General features: G+C 37.2%; 3 protein-coding genes across 3 annotated transcripts in view; 1 reads left to right on the top strand and 2 right to left on the bottom strand.

The window, feature by feature from the left end:
- Positions 1–3377, bottom strand: part of LOC122974141 (zinc finger protein 345-like) — a 33764-nt gene extending 30387 nt beyond the window's left edge. Inside the window, exon 1 of the mRNA XM_044342065.1 lies at positions 3304–3377. The gene's annotated coding sequence lies outside the window, so the exon portion shown is untranslated. The remainder of the gene's footprint in view (positions 1–3303) is intronic.
- A 354-nt stretch (positions 3378–3731) lies between these two features.
- On the bottom strand, positions 3732–7753 carry LOC122974257 (coxsackievirus and adenovirus receptor homolog). The gene is made up of 3 exons (XM_044342277.1): positions 7469–7753; positions 4664–4999; positions 3732–4586 (listed from the first exon to the last, which is right to left on the bottom strand). The coding sequence occupies exons 1-3, from the start codon at positions 7530–7532 to the stop codon at positions 4426–4428; spliced, it is 561 nt and encodes a 186-aa protein (XP_044198212.1). The 5' UTR covers positions 7533–7753; the 3' UTR covers positions 3732–4425.
- A 1974-nt stretch (positions 7754–9727) lies between these two features.
- LOC122974197 (low affinity immunoglobulin gamma Fc region receptor III-like) lies at positions 9728–17919 on the top strand. The gene is made up of 7 exons (XM_044342167.1): positions 9728–10004; positions 12593–12628; positions 15155–15418; positions 15497–15736; positions 16029–16187; positions 16391–16492; positions 17864–17919. Exons 1-7 carry the CDS (start codon positions 9974–9976, stop codon positions 17917–17919), a joined length of 888 nt encoding a protein of 295 aa, XP_044198102.1. The 5' UTR covers positions 9728–9973.
- The last annotated feature ends 4539 nt before the right edge of the window (positions 17920–22458 follow it).

Raw genomic sequence — 22458 nt, 5'->3', positions numbered from 1 at the left:
AGATGGACTGTTTTAAGATATTATTATTATAATTAAACAAGTAAATACAAGTAAACTATTGTTTTTATTTTACTTTATTATCAAAGTGCTTTTATTTAGACTAAGACTGAAGACATTTAATCTGTCTCACATCATTAATTTTGATCTGTACACAGAATTCTGTATGTTGCATTTTTCTGCACAACGTTCATTCAACTCATTTACAGACATGTTTCTATAAAGCAACTTACTGAATAGACAATGCTATGTTATAACTAAGAGGGATAAGGGAAATTTTTATTAGATGACACCATACAGAACTATTATGTAACTACATGTGCAAATTACAGGCGGGTGGAACAACAGCCTGAGTTTGGTTCTGTTTCAGAGCATTTTCTGCCGTCTAATGGTCCACTGTCAAGTTTCTCTGGGGGAACACTGGAAATTTAACAGGCCAAGATGAGACGTCTCCTTGTCTGCTGTGGACATGTAATCCGTAGTACCGCTGATGACTGTGACACCATCTCCTCTCCATTTGAGGACGTCTGTAGTGTGATACTGGACCACAGTTGCCTGCCAACTCACTTCAGGGGTCTGACGGAGAATGCACTGGTGTATGTAGGAGGGTTTGTTGTTTGACAGGTGATGAAGCAGCTTTCATGCAATGTGTGCAGAAACAGTTTGGTGTCTGATGTTGTACCAGCATCATTTTCTGAACGTTAACACCTAGCCACCTACCTTGAAGAACAATGGAGGTCTAATGATTCCATCTGTAGGTATTATCAAGGTGATCTGCTCAGCAGAGCACTTCATTCAACAAACCACAAACATTTCATCAGCAGCTCATCAGTGAAGCGTTTCTCTTGTCAGTCACATGATGGTCCAACGTAGGTTCAGAGGATGTGTTCAATCTTGGTGACCATATTATTGAAACTCAGGACGACTTGGATAATCATCACTTTTGCATCCACTCATTAGTTGTCAGCAACTTCCACAAGTTGAAGCAGTACCACATTTCCAAACTTCACACTGCAATTACAAAGTGGCAGCTTGAGAAAGACGCTTTGTAAAACTGTTTCAAGGACATTAATCCTTAGAACAAAAGGTGTTCACATGTTGCTGAGAAGTGTGAGATAGAGAGAAACTGAGTTTGTCCAAGACAGCGAACAACTTTGACTCTTACCTAGTTGCTCTTGAGCTCAATTATTTAGTGTTTACATATGACTGTGCTGTATATCTGAAGATTGGTCTTGACGCACTACATCGTATGCAGTAGGGATGTGCAGAGAGCCCAGTATATGTATTTATATCTATATTTGTTGAGGCAGCAAAATTATTTATATTTGTATTCAAATAAAAGTGGAAAAGTTTTTCTTATGCTTTTAATTAATTAATAATTTAATTTTAAAATAGAAGTACAAACTTGTTTTCAGGACTACAACTTGTCGTTTTATTTTTGGCATTTGAGGTTCAGCTTATGGTGACATTAATATTTCATACTATTATATATATTATATATATATTATATTTTGTACATTAACATGTAACTTCAACATTTACAGACTTGTTAGACACATTTATTAACAGCAACTTCAGTGTCTAATGTTCTTTAATTCATGAGGTTTTGCTGTTAAACACTTTACATAAGTGTTGAACTTTACTCTGATGTTTAATATAAAGAATATATATGTTAAACTTACTTCATTATAGTTTTCTCTTTAGCTTTATCTCCAATATAACTGAATAGATCCTCCTTCCATTTGTTGTTATATGAAATATCAGACATGAGTTGCAGTAGCAGTATCATTACTATGAATATTAGTATTAAAAGTGTTGAACTAGCAGCAGTTCTAGTAGCTCTAGAAGCAGTACTGCATCAGTCACAGTACTTGCAGTAATAATAAGAATATATTCTTCTTCTCCAGAGAGCGATCCAGCTGCAGTGCACTCAGCAGATGTCATTTATGGACAAATATTCATCAGAACTGAGTGAATTTGCCGCAGTGTGGGAATTTGATGAATACGATGTATTTACTCACTATTTGATTGACAGAAGTGGTGCGTTTGGCTTGGACTTGGATTCCAGTGAACACAGTGGGCTTGTGGGCTGGTCTGTGTTCAAAGTCACTCCCTGATTCACTCATTCACCACTCAGCACATAACATGCACTCAGTAGTTTATAGTTTGCAGTGAACTGAGACTGAGACAGTCATTAATAACTGTTGAAATTGTCACATTAAAATCAACATTTGCATTTCAGTGTTGTCCAGCAGAGTGCAGCATACACCTTCTAGTTTTCATGAGGAGCTGCAGGAGAGCTTTGTCTTTTTTTTGAGAGGCAGACGCATCATCAAGGCCAAAATAAAAAATATATAATCAGAGTTTATGGGTGCTGAGACCATGCCCCTAGGAACAGTGAAATGACTCAAAGTCTAAAGGAGCCACATGATTAAATTATTTCATCTCATTCAAGCAATCAAGGAGCCAACTGGAAGTCTGCCAGCTCGGCCAGTGAAGGTCTCAGACACACTGGAGAAGAACTCTAACATGCTCTATGGGTTAACATCTGGACATCTTTTAAGCTCCAGATGTGGAATCTGAGCTAATTTCAGGATTCATTTGATGTCTGTCAGCTGTAGGTTTTTATTTTCTGGCTGTTTTAGATGTAATTTTATTATCAGCTTCATACTGTTCTGTTATTAACTAATACTTTATCAACTTAAGTATTAGTTGATAATGATGTTTAGACATTCACAGCACTTCAAGGTTCAGGAAAGATGTTGGTTAAACATTAAAAAGTAAACACTGACTTCACTGGCATTCATGTGCTGTCGGAATAATTGGAAGAATGGGTTTCTGACCTCAGGTTGAAACAACAACTCGGAAAGTTTGGTACACAACTTGCTGAAAGTTTGTCTACGCAGAAACATGATGGATGAAAGTAAATGTTTGGTTGATGGCAAGAAACTTTTACTAATTCACATATTTCACATCAATTTTTTGCTCACGTGTAACTTGTAATATGGTTTTAGGTTGTAACTGTGTCCATGTAAAGTTATGTATTGGCATTAATGCTGATAACAAGTCAGCATTAGTGGTTTGGTTTAGTGGTTTTAGGGAATGTACTGGTGCAGCAACAAGGTTGGGACAAAATTCAACACATCTTCTTAGTAACGTCCATGTTGTTTCCACATCACAACCTAAAAGCTCATAAACACACTGAAGTGAAAGAATGACTTCATCCGAGGAGCACATGAACGCAGCAACAAAGGTGTCAGGTGTCAAAGTCATGTGACTTGTTGTGACAAATCACTCCCCCAGGACTTCCTCTTCCTGCTTATGACATTTCACCTCCTCTGAACTGTGAGTCGGAGGGATCAACAAAGTTTTCTCTTTTTTTATCTCCTTTTATCTCATGTGCTGCATTCATGGCTGCTGAGTCCTCTGAACCGTTACACACACACACACACACAGAAAGATAAAAAGTGTCCTTTCAGCAGAGTTGTTTCATTTTGATGATGGAGACTTTTGCATATTATAAAACTTAACACTGAAAACAAAGTTTTGCAGGTAATTGATCAGATAAGAACACATTACCAGATGGTGGCGCTAGATGAACTCTGCACTGAGTGTTTTATTAAACCTGCACAGCTGATTCACAGTGCAAATTCACAGTGCAGTTAATATATTATATATTACAAGTTCAGAATGAAGCTCTGGGTACAAACTGATGCAACACATTTATTCACAGGGGTTAACTGAATAAATGTGTTGTGCAAAACTGTGCAAAAATATTTGAAATAGTTGTCAGCATGTTATTCATATCATTGTGGTGTTAACTCAGCTTGCATCAGCTCTATTATCTCTGAACTGTGAACTTTAATAACTTTAGCTTACAGTCCTGCTTTAAAGTTCTCAATGAACTTCACTTACTTCAAACATCCCATAAACAACACTACAAATACCTGCATCTGCACCTGAACATTTCCGACACAATACAGAAACAATAGATCATACACATTGAAAACATCACGTTATAACAGTGTTTACAGTATAAACTACTGTAGACAGTCTAACATTGGCTGGAAAGCACAATAAAACTCACTTTCCAGTCTGCATCTCTACAGACTCACAGCAATAATCTCACTCTTACACACTCTGAACACAAATAACATTACTTACATGACACAGTAAAATGCTAATAAACAAAACTGAAGTGAAAATGAAATAAACTAGTTTTTATCACTTGCATTAGTAGAATAGCTGCAGCTCTAATTATGAAGGGATCCTCTAATGCTCAATATGAACAGGAGGAATGATTACAGCAAGAAAAACATGTTTACTGATGAAAGTCTGACCTTTTAGACCTGGTTCCAGTTCAGAACATGTTGCTGCTGTAAAAGCTTCAGGACACAAAGATTCAGGAGTTCAGAGATCTGAGACCTTTCAGACCTGCTGGGGGACAGGTGCTCCATAATGAACTTGTTGGTCAGGACGTTGTCTACATTTTCTATAAATCACAAAACCAACAATAACAGCAACAACAAGCACAGCAGCAACAGGCAGACCAACTGTTAGTCCTCCATCCTTGTGTCCTTCAGTCTGACCTGCAGAGCAGAAACAGGTGTGAGGTATCAGCTGTCAGGTAGGTGATGACTCACCTCTACAAACTCTACAAACTCACCTGAGTCAGTAACTGTCAGATTGATGGTGTTCATGAGCTCAAATCCTTTGCTGTTCATTGAAACAATACACTCGTATCTTCCAGTGTCGTTGATGATGACGTTCTTCAGAATCACAGAAACGTTTCCGTCCTTCATCTCTGGATCTCTCAGCTGCACTCGACCACGAAAAGATGGATGCTGGTAGTTTTCATATAGTCGGTCATCTCTGAAGAAGAAGACGTAACCATCTGTGTCCGGGTTTAGGTCAGGTCTGCTCCACTTTAACGCTGTGATGGTTGCACCTCTGGGACTCTGACACTGAAGAGGGACATCATCTCCAGGCTTTACTGTTATCTCTGAAAGATTCCAACAAAAACAGGAAATTCACAGAAAAGTTAGTAATACAACTCTCTCTGTGTGTATGTGTATATGTATACATATATATATATATATATATATATATATATATATGTGTGTGTGTGTGTGTGTGTGTGTGTAAAGAAAAACTTTACTTAATAGGATAACTTTCACATAATAACGATGTCATCATAATAACTGAAGTGATTTCAGTTGGTTTCAGTGAATTTGGTGAAATATGGTGTTTGAGGAGAACATCATTTATTACATGATTAATTATTACATGTTTAATGTAACATAATACATGTTGTTCCTTCATATGAAAGTCTGTCATGTTTCTGTCGATGCAATAAAAGGAAAAATGTGTCACAACTCTTTGTCCTGACAGTTATAAACAAACAACACAATTAGATAATAAATCATTATAAATGATATAAGATATAAAAACTATAAAAATAATTAATGCGTTCATATCTGAGTAGATTTGAACCATATTTTCAGTTTGATTTTAAAATGCTGGATGCAGCACAGGGAGAGGTTTCCAAATATCTGCTGCTCTCTAAAACAGTCGAGTTTAACAAAGTGGCTTAAAGAAGGAAAAGCTGCTCCAAGAATCTGAGACACAAGTACCATCTAAAACTGATCAATAACTGATATCTATCAATGATATGATGGAGAGATGGGGTTGGGAGCAATTTGTAACACAACAGCTAGAGTTTAATATAAAACATTAACAACCACTGCTATTAATATATACAGTATGTACATGTATATACTTATATTTTTAATTAAGTTACTATCAACAATAAATTGACAAATCATTACTGTTTATATTTTATGACATAAATATTGTTTAAAAATATAAATGAAAAAAATATAATTTAGACAGCCTTCTCATTCCAAAAGAGCATTTTCATTTTTCAGCATGATCACCATGACAACCGCTGTGTGAATTTCACCAATCAACACCTATTTTTATTCATATTTAGCAGTAACACAATAACAGCGGATGTAATTATCTGTGTTCATGATGTCACCTGCACAGCTGCTCACACTGTTAAAGATACTCAACTGATATTTATTCTGAGCTTTAACAGTTAACTGACAGAAACAAATCTTCATCAGAGCCTTGATAGAACCAGAGATGCACCGACACTGATATCAGATATCAGATATCGGTCCCATACTGACTCAAATAGCTGGATCAGGTATTAGTGACAATAGACCAATCTGGTATCAGATACCATTATTATAATAAGTAACAATTCAGTAAATTTATATCTATGTATTTATTTGTTACATTTTGTTTTACAAAGTTAGGAAAGTTATGTTTAAGTCAAGTCAGATGTTGCCTTAAACATCAAGAATGATTCCAGTCTCTTCCACACAGTGATGCATACAGCTTATTGATTAAACACTGGTATCAGGTCAGTGATCGGTATCGACCGACACCCAAAGTCCAGATATTGGTATCAGGAATGAACAACATACTGACAGCCCCTCTCATATTATACTGATGGATAAAGTCATGACTGAGAAATATAATATAATGTAGTAAGAATGTAAAACATGAAATGTTACAGTGACGTTAATGTAAAATAAGTTTACTGTCTGAATATATGACGCAGGACTTGAAGGTAAAAAGTAACTGAGCTATATATTTAATCATAATTAACTTGTTTATTGCGTATTTTGAATGATTGAGTATCTCTGCTTGTTGGTTCAGTTTTGCAGGTTCTTTGCTTTCATTTTTCACACAGTTGTTGAACAATATGTCATATTTCCTGCTGCTTTCATGACACAGAACAGAATCATAACCAATAACTAAAGGAAGTCATGTGATCCTGTTCAATGCTGTATTCTGTAATGTGTTTCCTGTCTGTCCTGCAGAGGGATCCTCCTCTGTTGGAGTTTTTCTTCATTTGAATGGAAGATCAGATAACAGAGGATGCTGTATTACTGTACTGACTGTAAAACCCTCTGAGACTGATCTGTGATGTGTGATATTGGACTGAACACAACTTATAAACTAGTAACTATGGTAACAAACTGATCTGATATAAATAATCAATAAGGTTATTTAAGGGATGATAACTGGTCCTCACTTCAGTGACGATGCCAAACACCATCAAACCAAAAGAAGAGCAACAATAACTTGAAGACAGCAGCAGCCTAATGTCTGTCTGCGAGGAAATATGTGAATAATATGAAATCTAATATTGTTATGATCTTCATCTCCCGACATAAACCTCCATAATGACTGATCATATTCACTTGACAAAAATGAGGAAATGAAACAGTGTGTCTGCGCCGCCATCAGCCGCCATTAGCCTCTGCATGAGGGAGGAAACAGAGTCTGAAACCTGCCAGCGAGCAGAATGAAAGTTGTTTTTCCAGCACAGTAACTTTAACCTTCAGCTGAACCAGTTACAGAGTTTTCAGTTAGTAGTGAATCACACACAACTTACCTGTAGAGACAGAAAAGGACAGGAAACAAGCGAGGAGACACAAAGAGAAAGTCAACGTAGGCATTTCTCTCTTCTTCTTCTATAGTATTTGTTGGCTGTTAGTTTCCGGCATTGAGGAAGTCCAGACCAGTTACGCTTGAAGACTATTCGACAGTTAGAAGTTGGTAAGTGGACCTTGATCTCTGATTATTTTGTCGTGTTGCTACCAGTAGCTACAGTTGCCGCCTGACTGATTACTTTCGTTTTCTTTGTGCGCATGAACTTCTTATTGAGAAAGCGTCATGACGTCACGTCTCCTCTGCTACGCGCTGTGACAGAGGAATGATAGTAAAGATCAGAAACATTTCCATGTTTATGATGTCGTGAAACAACTCAAGACAGTTGTATGATTACAGTGTTGACTGAATGAGGGTTAAGTTACTGAACACTGGCAACATCATTGATCCTGTTGCTGTAGGACATGAGTCTGACATATCAAAGAGTCTATTCATAAAACCACAAATTAGACAACTTTAAATCATCAAATTAGAGGCCTTTTAACAACAAATAATGATACAAATAACCCGGTATAACTTAGATTCAAAATAAACAGGATGCATAATGGTGTTGAGAGTATTTAAAGAGGCTATGAAAAGGAAAATACATATTGTTTCAACTTTATGCTGATTTATATCTTGTGAGTATTACTATTAGTCCATTTTAATTTTTTTCCAGCTGGGGTATGTGTGTATGACAGTGTCTGTTGATTGACAGCAGGTGGGGGCGTGTCGGTGTCTGTTGATTGACAGCAGCTGGGGGTGTGTCGGTGTCTGTTGATTGACAGCAGCTGGGGGCGTGTCGGTGCCTGTTGATTGACAGCAGGTGGGGGTGTGTCGGTGTCTGTTGATTGACAGCAGGTGGGGGCGTGTCGGTGTCTGTTGATTGACAGCAGCTGGGGGTGTGTCGGTGCCTGTTGATTGACAGCAGGTGGGGGTGTGTCGGTGCCTGTTGATTGACAGCAGGTGGGGGTGTGTCGGAGTCTGTTGATTGACAGCAGGTGGGGGCGTGTCGGTGTCTGTTGATTGACAGCAGGTGGGGGCGTGTCGGTGTCTGTTGATTGACAGCAGGTGGGGGCGTGTCGGTGTCTGTTGATTGACAGCAGGTGGGAGTGTGTCGGAGTCTGTTGATTGACAGCAGGTGGGGGCGTGTTGGTGTCTGTTGATTGACAGCAGGTGGGGGTGTGTCGGTGTCTGTTGATTGACAGCAGGTGGGGGCGTGTCGGTGTCTGTTGAAATCACACAGGAGAAGCCCACACAGCCGAGAAGGTTCCCCAGTGGAGTTCCTCTGACAGGGAAGTCCCTGCTCCTCCAGGGGAGCAGGACCGTGTCACAAGTTCTTTCTTTCCTTCTTTGGATGGAGGTTAAAGGAGTTGAAACAGCCATGTAGGGGACAAGCTCTCATCGGGCCCAAGGGAACCACCACTGGTGCTGCTGCCGTCATCAACAACAGCTTTGAAAGCTGTGAACAGTCATGAGGTGCGTTAGATGGAAATGACTCAAAGTGTTCACTTCACTGTCTGATGACACAGTAGTTTTATATTATCTATCACTTCTGTCACCTATGAGACAAAAATCACCTTCAATTCTCATATAAAAGCTGATAATCAAATAATAGAGCAGGTATAACCAGCACAAACAAATCATGATTGTTGTTAATAAAGATCAGGTTGAAAAAAACAACAACAAAACAATAAAACCGTTAAAATGAAACATTGAGTAATGACAGTTTGCACAGTAATAATTCCTTCAGTACAACATCAGTCATGTTATATTCACTCTGCTGCTCTTCCTTCCTCTTTTTAACTCAAGAAATATTCTTTTTAATAATTTATTAATGCAGCCATTCCTCTGGGCCATTATTCTTGGTCAATTTTATTCTACTGTTCATGAAACTCAACTCAACACTTCCTCTACATTTTTCATTTTAAAAGCCTCCCAATAAAGGGAAGGCTGTAAGACTTTTAATGTGAAAAATCAGCAGGAAGTTTTGAGTTTTATTTATGTTAGCTTAACGTTGTTTGAGAGAAACAGCAAAGTGGAAAGACAGAAATAATGAATGAGTGAGACTGTTGTTTAAATTGAATTATTGCTATGGAAGAGGACATTATACTGATCTCTTTATGACATCAGGTAAACATGGAGGAAGTGTTCAGTTTGTATTAACAGCAAATTAAAACAGGAGCAGATCAGAAAACATGGAGGCTTCATACAGATATTTGATCAGCCTGGTCCTCTGCAGTTGATGTAAATAAGACTTCAGACACTATTTGAGGATTTAAACTAGTTAAATAGTATCAATCATTGATGGTTCATCTCTGCGCTAATAATATAAACTGCTATAAATGAGCTGTTTCCTGCTAACTGCTGGAGAGTAAACCACGCAGCAGCAAACTCACCTACAAAGGAAGGAAGTTGGGTTTAACTGCTGTGACCAAACTAAGTTGTTCTCACATCACCGAGAGGCAGAATGGACCAAACATCTCTTCAGTGTCTGCTCTGTAAGTACAATCTGTACTGTCCACATTTAAATGATTATACTTATAGCAGTCAGCTGAGTTATAGGAGAGTGGTGGTGAGATACACAGTCATTTATGATACATGTATCACTGTAGAAACTGAGATGAAGAAATCCAAAAATATAATTATAAACTGTGTATATAGAGTCTGAATAGGATCTTACATTGATACCTTTAATTAGTTGGTTTGTATGACAACATGAACAGTAAAATGTTTTTGTGGGGATTTTAATTGACTTGTTAAACCCACACAAACACAAAACAACAGAGTTCATTAATTCATGTTCAGTATGAGTCTAAATCCCTAAATTACATGACTAAGCAGGAAAACAACACAGTGCTACACTAACTGACAATATATTTACTAATGTTATTGATAAGTGACCATTTATCAGTCTTTGCAACCCTTCAGAACTGTATCAAGACACAAGGTGCAATTAATTATTTTAAAGACATTATGAAACAAGATTGAAGCCTCTGAGACATTTTTATCCACAATAACCACTCTTTATGAAAAAAGGTCCTTTGAATAAAGAAAGTAGTGAAACAGAAATTTTCTGAAAAGCTGTGGTTGACTAAGGGAATACAAAATGCTTGCAAAATGGAAAATATATAAAGAAAAAAACAAGAGACACATAATGGACATATAAAAACAAACTATAAAATATATATTATATATACTATATAAAAAAATAGTCTAATTGGTTCACTAGTTTCTAAACAAGGAACTGCAGCTTACCCGTTTCAGTTCAGGTCATGTTGCATGGAACTTCAGGTTACTGTCAGCACATTTTGGTTTGAATGTCTGATTGTGTCAATAGAATCTATGCATTCACCTATCTATGTTGTCTAGGAAAGCCTCCTTTGACCTTGGTGACCATGGCGATGCTGATTTACCCTCTAACAGAGAGGTTTCTGCTTTCCCCAAAACATCACAGACAGCTGGAGTCTCAAGGAGAGGAGAAAATGTCCCCTTCCTGCTTAAGAATTACAGTGTGACCTCAAGGCCCAGGCTTTGTGCCAGCGTAGGGCCGAAGAGGTTTTATGGCTGTTTCTCCAGCCTGCCCCCAACATGTAATACAATAAGACATATGGGAAAGAATCATAGCTGTATAAATATCGTGGCTGCGTCCAAAGAGAGACAGTTTGTTATAAGTTGTACTTTATGGTTTTAACCGTTTTTTAAAAATGTTTCTGGAACTATAAGGGAACCTTATACTGTTCCCTTATAGTTCCATATAGAACTTAAGTATGGGGAAATACATACAAAAAAAATACAAAATCAAATTTTCTTACTTCAAAAGAAAGCCATAAGAATTGTAAATGAAACTACTCATTATAATTAAAAGATTTGGTTAAAATAATGTATAGAGCTAAAAAACAAACAAACAAAAAACAATTAAAAGTATCTAAAAGTTGTTTAAAGAATTTATTTGTTGAGAAACCTAATTGTGAGGACTAATGTAAAAAATTGTCTTTTACTGAGATTATATTTCAGTTAAAGGGGTGAATTTATGGAACAGCTGTAGTGAAGAACTTTAATCATGTTAAACATGTTGTAAGTTTAAAACTATGTTTAAAATAATCTATTGAACAAATATAAAAATGTCTGACCAGAGAGGAACATTGGCGTAGCATAATTGGAACAGGATATGTAAGTTTTGTTTGTTTGTTTGATGTTTGATTTCATATACTGTGTGTATGTATATGCAAATGCATGTATATATGTGAATACATGTATATATACAAATGACCTAATTGTGTCTGTTATTGATTACAGACCAAAATAAATTTCAGTTACAATATATGATTTGAAGGTCATTGATCATCTTACAATGAAACGAGAATCTAAATAACATAAAAGTGATCAGCATCAAGAGAATAGGCAACAAAGACAAGTCTACACAGAGTAAAAGTTCAGAAAACTTTAATTACATTACTGTAAAGCAGCATTTTACACCAGAAAATAGCCATCAGGTCAAATATTTGATTTCCAGATAAAGTCGTGTTTCATATCAAAATATCATTGACATATCATTTGTATTTTTTAGCAATTAATGTTAATAAGCTTGATAACAACATACAACATCTGCCAGAACAGGACGGAACAGAAAAAAGTGAAGAAAAGGAAAGTTTGACAGTGGAAAGAAGACGACACATGACAACAGTATTTTAATTCAGATATTAGTTTTATCTAAACTTATTTTATTGAAATGTTTGTGGCAGATTACATGAATGATGCTCAGACAAACTTCAGCAGTGTTTACATCTCTTCCTGTTTCCTCATTTTTATGGTTGTATTACTGGATTGTCTGCTGTATTGATATATTATTGATAGATTTTTGTCTCATCATTATTATTTTTACTCACTCATTGCTGTTCTCAAACAACCTTTTTGTCTGGTTGTCGTAACATGATCTCTGCTGTTATTATTAGTAGTAAATATTATATCTAAATTCTGTATTTTATGGGTTTCTCATTTCTCTGGAGTAGAACTGTCTTGTTGTATTGTATTTGTATCTTGTTGGAGCTCAAAAGCTTAAACCAACCTGAGTGTCATTTCTCTTCAGTTCTGATCTCACTGCTGTGCTGCACAACAAACCAAGGTTAGTAAACTTCTCATCTGATAATCTAAAGCTGTTATATGGTCACTCTGCTGATTTGAGAGAAAGAGATAATACATCAGATTTTGGGGAGAAGAGCGTCGTCTTTGTTGTCAATATATTATGTATATTTGGATGTTTACTTGTTGACTGAGATGTGCACTCAGACCTCTCTGAAATCAAGTTTTATTATTTTCAAGTTCTTTTTCAGTTAAGTACCAGCAGCAGAAATATGTGCATCATATCTGCAGTTTTGTGATGCACCGCATGTCATTTTATGCTCAGCTGGCACAGCAACACCTTCATGAATTATTTAAATTGTCAGTCACAACGGGATCTAAGAGTAATTTACCCTCCTTTTCTACTCTCTGATGAGCTGTTCAACACAGATACATTTATACCATTACGTTATTAATAGTGCTGACTTTTCTACTTTAAGCAAACCTCCAAACTCAGTTTCCTCTGGACGATCAAAATAAACTGTCTGTCAGCAGGATTATTACAGGATGTTCTCCGTTTATGTGGCCAGACTGTTTTTCTTACAGTATTTACAGGAGAGGCATTACTGTGCACACGTACTGTAAATGTAGCCTGATGACTAACTGAAAGCCACCTTACTAATTAAAAAAATATGAGATATATCAAAAATACTGAAACTCAAAAGGCAAATAAATAATAACACAAAACATGTGGTTTAAATGCTTGAGTCATAATGTTTCTGTATTCTGTGGAAGTCCACAGCTGACATTATCTGTTAAACTTGTTATTCAAAGTGTCTCATATGATAAAACCCAGAGGAGATTTAAGACACTTTCATTTACACTTCTGTCTCCTTTAGCCACATCACAGATCTGATTACAGTCTATCTGGTTTTTCAGGGTTACGTATAAAATCATAGTTGGCTCTCCTGGAGCTGTTTGGTAACGGCTAAAAGAGAACAAAACCTTTCACAGTTTAGTTGTTCAGTTACAACCATAGCAGGTTAGCTAGGTAGCTAATAATGCATGCATATTCATGAACTAAAACTAGCATCTTCACAGACTCTGTCACATCTTTCCCTCACCCATTACTGCTCTCTAACATAAAGATCAGTGGTTGAACTAATCAGGGATCAGATAAACGCTACAACAGCATGTTACACCTTCTGTGTGACTGCATGCAGGGCAGGTCATGACTGTGTCGCTGCCCTAAGAGAGAGATGCAAGGTTAAGAATTTTTAAGTAGTTAATTGTTCGGAAAAACCTGATTAGACAAAAATGTATTATTTTTATATGTCTTAAATCATGTCTGGAGATCTTTAAACATTATATAAGTTACTCATACATCAATCTGATTTAATTAACATTTTGATTTCACTTCATTTATTTATGATTGTGCACCTAATGGGACAATAATAATAATAATAATAATAATAATAATAATAATAATAATAATAATAATAATAATATTTTAAAAAATCAGCATAATTAAAGCAACTACAAATAACTGCAAGATATTATATCAGACAGTATCAAATAGTTTTAAATAAATATTCCAGCCTCTCTGAGTCTGAAACTGGAGCTAATGAATGAACACAATGTAACATTATGTATTAATGTAACATAATGTATTAACATCTGTGGGGGAGGGGCGAGTCAGGCAGTCTACAGGTTGGTTCAGATTGTGCAGGAAAACTTACTTCAACACCTCAGTATCATCATCATCATCATCACCATCATCTTCATCACCAGGGACAAGGCTGCATCATTCATTCAATTTACGTTTTCTAATCAGTCCACACAAGAACGTAGACACATGATGAGCTGCCAAATATAATAATTTACGTTATGGTAAAGTGAGCTCTTAGTTTTTACAGTGTAGGTCAGATTAGCTCTGTCCTGGGTTGTGTTTATGTGTTTCATTTTATCAGACAGGCTGTCAGGAGATAAAAGATAGAAACTGTGAACTCTCCTGGCTGGGTTCCTTAAACAGATGACTGAGACTGAACCAAGAAACAATCTGTTCAAAACACACTGGTTCCTCTGCAGCTGTGATTTGGTATCACAAATGCCACGTGTAATGGACAGTAACAGATTCACAGCTTTGCTGAAAACATTTGTGGCTTAAGTCCTGTTAGCCTACGGACCTTCCCTGATTGAATGTGTGGAAATCATTGGAGATCTTTCTTCTGTCGGGTAAAGATTATGTATGCATCTCAGAGAGAACATCCTTTTTTTCAACATCTGGCTAGAATGTGTCAAATTTTCCCTCCATCTAAAATGCTTCTTTGAGGAATTTTTATCTTTACTGATTGATATTTAACAACTATCTGATTTACAGATGACACATGAAGTGGTTAAGTGTAAATGTGGTGAAATGAACATCTTCTGGTCATGCCTCACTCACTGGCTGCAGCATTGAGACTCAGTTTTAGATGAAAACTGACACTATAACTGTACGACTAGGATTACTGTTGTTGACCATTGAGTGTTACTGTGTGATACTCAATAGGCCATTATGTTTTCCTCAATATACAATGATTTTCTGCAGCCTCTCTGACTGTGAGTCCCAGCAGCTCTCAGATGTTTATAGGAGATTCTGTCTCTCTGAGCTGTGAGGAGGACGACAGCTCTGCTGGATGGACGCTGAGGAGGAACACAACCAGACAAACCAGAACTGAGTGTGGAGCTGACTGGGGGAAGACAGTTCGTTCTTCTTGTAACATCAGTGACATCATCACAATGGACAGTGGAGTTTACTGGTGTGAGTCCAGAGAGGGAGCAACCAGTAACAGCATCAACATCATTGTCACTGGTAAGATCAGACTGTGGAGTTAGTATTGATGAAGCTGAGTGTAAATGATGAAATGCTGTAGTTTGTCTCTGTGTTGAGGTGGATCAGTGATCCTGCAGAGTCCTGTCCTCCCTGTGATGGAGGGAGATGATGTCACTCTGCACTGTAAAACAAAGACCTCCAACCTCCCAGCTGATTTCTATAAAGATGGCTCCCTCATCAGGACTGAGCTTGCAGGTCACATGACCATCCACCATGTTTCCAAGTCTGATGAAGGCCTCTACAAGTGTAACATCAGCAGTCATGGAGAGTCTCCACCCAGCTGGATCACTGTCACAGGTGAGGAAGTTAAATCAAATCTTCAGACCTCGTTGTGTTTCATTTATTGATGTTTGCAGGCTTCTGCACTGAAAGGGACAACAGTGGTCATTCATAGTGAGAGAAAACATTTCTAACTCTACTAACACTAAATAATATTTAATTTAATATGTGATAATTTTACCCAAACAAAGCTTAATGTCTAATAAACTGCACCAATCTCAGTAATTACTTTCTGAACAGTGAAATTGTTGAATGTGTTATCTGTTTTTCCAATTCATACTTTTAATAATTATTTTTGTTTCATTTTAAGAGAAACCCACTACCACCTCTCAGTCTACACCCCTCTTTACTCCCACCTCCACCTCCACCTCCACCTCTTCTCATCTCATGTTGTTGTCTGTTCCACTTGTCTGTGGTCTGGTTCCACTGGTTCTACTGGTGAGACGTTGTGTTCAGAGGAAACTTAAAGGTCAGACACAGACTTCTTGATTTTACAGTAAACATTTAACTTTTATGTTACCTTTTAAGATTTATTTTTCATTTAGAATTTTTTAGAACATTTGGAAATTGTGTTTTACACCCATTTACTACAGTTCATGATTACATTTTAATATTGTATATTGTATATTTATTGTTGTAAATTATATTACTGATCATTTTGGCTCCTTCCAGGAGCTGAATTAGATGTTGGAGAAGATGACATCACAGATGACATCACATACAGTGACATCAAAAAATGGCATCACCAGTCACAGCCAATCAGACGGAGCAGAGGTAACGTGTTGTAGATGTGATGTGAGTAGAGGTAAACTTGTATCTTTGTGAGGACTCTTTGGGTTTAGAAAGTGAGGACATTTAGGATTATGGGGACACTGGGAACACTGGGAAAGTGGGAAAGTTAATATTAAGTTTTCATGATACAGTTGAACAAAACAGCAAGAGAACAGTTTGTTCTGTTTTGGTCGATGACAATGTGTGATGTGCTCATGTGTGAAACTGTCTTTGTGGTGAATCAGTAACAGATGCTAACAGCTCTGTGGTCATCCAGTTTCCTGTTTCTGATGAAGACAGTTTGTGCTGCACATGTTCTACATAGTTTATAAATGTACATATTTGCATATATCTGAACTCAAAACTATATTAGTCTAATATAGTTTACTAAAACATTATTACTGACATGTTTATATAATGTGATTAATACTTACATTAAGTGAACTTACTTCAGTGTTATACACTGTTTTACCATCAACTTTATCTCACTTTTTGTTGATAAATACTTTTATGGGACACCAATTTTTTTTACATTTACATTATATGTATAATTACAATTATAAATACATTTAGTTACAGATGTTCATCTTGTGGTGATGAAGTTGTTTTAATAAAAGCTAGCAGCTCTGTGGTCATTTAGATTTCCAATTCTAATAAATCGCCCAAATAAATAAATTCACCACTTGTGTTGGTCTCTTTCACAGCAGCAGTGGTGTTAAGAAGAAAAAAACTGTCAAACCCAAATATCACTTCTAATATTTCTTTTTTCAACTATAAACTGATGTTTGCTGCCATAATTTATCATATTTCCATCCTGTTCTGTTCAGTCAAGACTTAAGTCAAAAAGAAAACTTTTAAAGCCATTTGCAGTACTTATATTTGGCTGTATGGTTTTGTTCTGGGAGCAGCAGCAAAGTCCCCAGGTACAGAACAGAGCAGGTAACTGACAACAAGATGACATTGTTTAAGTCAGACACAGCATGTAAGGAGGATCTGGGGTGGAGGTGGGTTTCAAGCAGCTTGCAGAGGAAGCCTCTGCAAGAGGAAGGGTAGGCACACTGAAGCAGCTTAAAATAAGACGCCCTGTATGAGTCTGTCAACTGGATGCATAGAAGGACTCAGCTGAGCCATCAGCTGATGTAGCTGGGTTTGTGAGCTGAACTTAACTTTGTGGCTTACCTGAACTAAAGCTATGCTCAATTTTTAATACTATAGAAAAATAGTATCATTATTGATTGAAGTAGAGGCATAAATAATATGAATAGTATTTGAATAATGACCACTGAACTACTAGTAGTGGATACTGTATTCTAACAGTACTTGTATCATTTGTAGTATTGTCAGTAATGTATTTTCTATGTTTTTATCTTCCAGTGTGTTATTCAGTTGCAGTTTTCTCAGCAGTGAAAACAACAGACGGACGAGGATGAGAGGTACAGCTGCTCTTCTTTCTGGATCCACAACAGAAACCTGTTCAAAGTTTTTTTATGGTTGTCACAGTCAAAACATGACCAACGTTTGTAGCATCTTGAGCCACTGATATACTTGCTTTTTACCAACGTATATGTGTCGACAACAAAGGAGATTAATCTTGAAGTTGAGATCAGGGCAGAAAAAGCAGCATCAGCATAGAGACATCATATAGATGAGTGCTTAAACGAAAGGTTTGGCTTAATACTTTACTGAAATAGCTAACTTGAGTCGTTGTCTTCCAAAGTTACAGTCTGTTTAGAACAAATTCTGTTTTTTTTTATTTCCTGGAATGTAGTTCCTTGCTGAGCTGCGGCGGAGGGATACATTCTAGTAGTCGTTGGTAGATTTGTTGCCAGAACCAGATTTTTACTCAGATGTTACAGAGTGAACCACATACTGCGTATTTATGTCCAATGACCTCTTCAACTGTTGTCAGCTCAACTGGTGACATTTCTCACAGCCGTTCTGCTACTGAGCTGCAAACAGTGTATCTTTCCCGACACACCAGTTAAACACAGACATGAACCATATTCCTGCAGAGGCAGGAGCAAGTGGAGGTTGTCCTGAGGACAAAACAGCAGGAGATCGACCCTAAAAGACTCAAAGAGTCAGAGCGGGTTGTTACTGAAATATTAGCAAAAATACTACAGAAAAAAGAAAAAATCATTCAAAGTTTTCTCTGAGGATGTCATGAGTAGTAAAAGCCAGATAATGTCAACAGATTTACTTGCACTATCAGTGTTTATCCCTCTGCCATAGCTCAGTGAGGAAATTTAGTCCGTGGAAACAAAAAGAGGGAATTTCATACTAAACAGACTGTAACTTTGGAACACAGCAACTTGATTTATTGAACTTGTTAAGGCTAGGCTAATGAACCCACGAGCAGGACAACGAGGCAGGAAGCAGCGAGTGGGGTTGGAAAAGGATTTATTCTGCAAGGCGGTAAAACTGGGAGGCTGGGGCCATGGTCTGGACCGGTAAATGGGGAACCTGGGGGCTTGGGCTGGGCGTGAGGCTGGGTATAAGGGATGGGCTGAGCTGGTGAGGCAGGAGGACTGGAGACATGGCCGGGGTCAGGATGAGGTCTTCTGCAGGCACAGAGAAACAAAAGTTAGGCAAATGCTGGATACTGACAGAACAGTAACAAGTAGGCTGGAAGCGTGACTGACTGTATGAACAGAGTCTACGATCTGGCGGTGAGTAGGGGGTTGCACCCAATATTTAAGCAGACCTCCTGATGAGGAGGTCTCCCACACACCTGTCTCCACTCCTGCAATTTGAACACAGACACAAGAGAGAGAGAGAGACACGCACACACACACCCACTAGGAGGAGGCAGAAGTGGAGGGCATGACAGAACTCAGACTGCTGAAGCCTGAAACATTAACTTTAGCTGAACTTTTGTCCCTCATTTCTTACAGTGGAGTCTCGTTCAGAGAGAATATCTTCAGGGTCAACATGGAGAGTAGGAATTCTTACAGTGACTAAGACTCTTTTCCTCCTACATAATGGCACATCAGTATTGTGTAAAGACAGACTTGAAAAAACCTGAACATTACCTTTAACAGGGAAGAGTTCTCAAGGACAAGATCCCTCACTGGCTTCCCACCATCATGAACACAGTCAAAGATGTTTTTGGAGCACATGACTGAGCCGGAGGGACTTCTAACATGAACCAAACATCTGGGCCGCATCCTAAATCCCTTCCTATTCACTATATAGTGCACTATATTAACCCTCCGCCATTTTATTTCTGTATTTGAACTCTATAAAAGAAGAGTCCAAGACATGTACTCTACTTTCTACTAATGATCCCATGTGCCCATTTTGTAGATGTGAAAATAACCGTTTTGAGCAACAAGTCCTCCAAATGAAATGAACTGTGCAGATAAAACCACAGCAACAACTTCCTCTTGTTGATTTCAGTAAAGTGTATTCTGATGCTGGTGAGGTTTCTCACTACAGTGTGGTCTGATTTGAATGTGTGTTTATCTGTTTTGTACCTTGTTGACAAAGTGTTTTAATATCAGCGAGCAGCTCTGTGGTCGTCCAGTTTCCTGTTTCAGAGAAAGACTTTCCAGTTACTCACAGTCATTTGTCTTTCAAAGTGACATTAGGAAGCTGCCATTTCAAAAGTCGCAAATAAGTCTTATTATAATGCTGCATGAAAAAAGACTTTATTCTCCTTAAGAATAGTATTAATATTTTGAATTATCAGACATTAGACATCATTTTAAAGGTAATTTTTCCTGAAACAGTATTTATACTATTCTGTTACAGCATACATGACATGTTCACTACAGTGAAATTTTACCTGTTGAGATCTCCGTCATTATACAGCAGACATCCAGCAGGGGGACATGATGGTGTTTAAATTTTAGTCCCTCGTCATGCACATTATCTTTATGAGGCACATCAGTGATTAGAGTTTGATTTATTACAGCTGAAGTAGTTGGTTCTGACAGAAACATCACCGTCACAAAGCTGCATTTTCCTCAGTGTAAAAAATGTGACATTTTGGGGACATCAGGGTTTATGGGGACCGCAGGTGTTCTCTGCATCCTGCAGACTAACAAATGAAATGAGGATCATCTAAAGGATCTTTTAATGATTTTATTGTCATCAAACATTCAAACATCTCTGCAGCTGCTAAATATCAGCTCAGACAGGAGTGATTTCCTGAGTTACTCCTTCTCCTAAAACTAGGACCAACAATGTGTCAGTTTTTGTCCAGTGAGGAGAGGTTTCCTGCTCTGAGAAGCTTCATGAATTCAGGCCCAGAGTTCACATCTCATCACAGACCTGCAGTGAAACTTTGTCTTTACATGAACTGTCACCAAGATCTTCCCCTGACCTCCACCAACTGTAGTTACCATCAGTAGATGTTGTACAAGAGTTGTTTTTTCTACAACTGTGTCTCATATTGTTTTATCTGTTTGTGTTCAGCGTGTCCACCAGAGCCAGAGGTTGTCTACTCTTCACTGAGGTAGACCTCCACATCTTCACACCAGTCCAACCATTGACGTCCAGCTAGCCTGTTACTGGTCTCCAGAGCCCCTCAGGCAGCAGTACATTCATTTTTTATACATATTTTATATATTTCATGTTGTTCTCTCTAAATTAGACTCATGCAGCAACAGAAAGACAAACAACAGGTTCATTTTCAGATGTGTTTTAGTGAATAAACAGTGAAACTAAAATTATTAGATTTACATTATTACATTTTGGAAAAATATTTCCTAATATAATAATAATATATTAACTTGCTGTGTTTCACAGCAAAACGTCTTCAATAAGATGTAGAATAAACTTTGGTCTTGTTTGTCGTTTTCTTTGTGTGGTTCTGTGGGTTTCACAAAGCTGTCAGATGGAAAATTTGACTTGTTCTGGTTTGGTTTTGGGTAACCGATCCACACACACCTCAGACTATCTGTGTGTTTGTAGCTCTGCAGCACCGATATCAAACGTACAAAAACGCAACCGCAGTCTATAAACAGCAGGAACATCAATCATCAGCTGGAAACTCTGCACACACACAACTGCAGCACAGAGTGTGTGATGAGTTTAGATTCTTTACTCAGTGAAACATGAAGAAAATTCAGTCTGTAAAACATCTCCTGGTTTAAACATCACACATCATGTAGTTCATCTTAAACACTTTGAAGAAAAAAACAGAAAAAATGTTAAGTTGGTTTAATTGGTAATTATATTTGGGGTCATATGTTGTTAATTTGCAAAAATCTTAAATTAGACTCATAACAATTCATTAACTGACAGAAAATACTCAGTTTTCAGTGTGTTGTTTTGTGTCAAACTACATATTAGTATATTAGGTTGTTTCTTAAATCTCTGTAATGAGCACATTTCCTGTTTACCACCAAATTACACAAACTTTCAAATAAATGTTCTAAGAAGCAGCTACTTTTAGGAAAATATTGAAAAAAAAACTAGTATATTAAATATACCGTTTGACACACTGAAAACTGAGTATTTTCAACTTTTTTGTTCATTTTTTACAATTTTATCCAAATTGCACCATTGTCTCTGTAAAATGTCTATAGAACTGTTAAATACCTGCAAATGTAATTTTTAATGAAAATACAGTGACTAAAGAGGTAAATATAAGACTTTACAGATAATATTGGTAATAATGTTATTTGTTGACATATTACAAGTAATCATGAGCAGATTATTGATTGATATTAGTAAATTCATGCTCCATCTTCTCACCTGTACCTGAAACAACACCTGCCTGGTTTTGTTGAAAAAGCTCATCAGTCACTCTTTAACGTCTGCTGCCACCTACTGGTCATTATGGGTATTACAACACAGCCGCTGTGTCAAACTATTATATTAGGTATATATATTACGTACTATTAGGTACTGTATATTACGTATATGGGGTTGTTTCTTAAATCTCTGTAATGAGCACATTTACCACAGTACACAAACTTTCAAATAAATATTCGAAGAAGCAGCTTCTTTTAGGAAAATAT

This window comes from Thunnus albacares, chromosome 22 (assembly GCF_914725855.1).
Source record: "Thunnus albacares chromosome 22, fThuAlb1.1, whole genome shotgun sequence".
Taxonomy (NCBI): Eukaryota; Metazoa; Chordata; class Actinopteri; order Scombriformes; family Scombridae; genus Thunnus; species Thunnus albacares.
The sequence above is the reverse complement of the archived record's forward strand: the minus strand, read 5'-3'. Positions and strand labels throughout refer to the sequence as shown.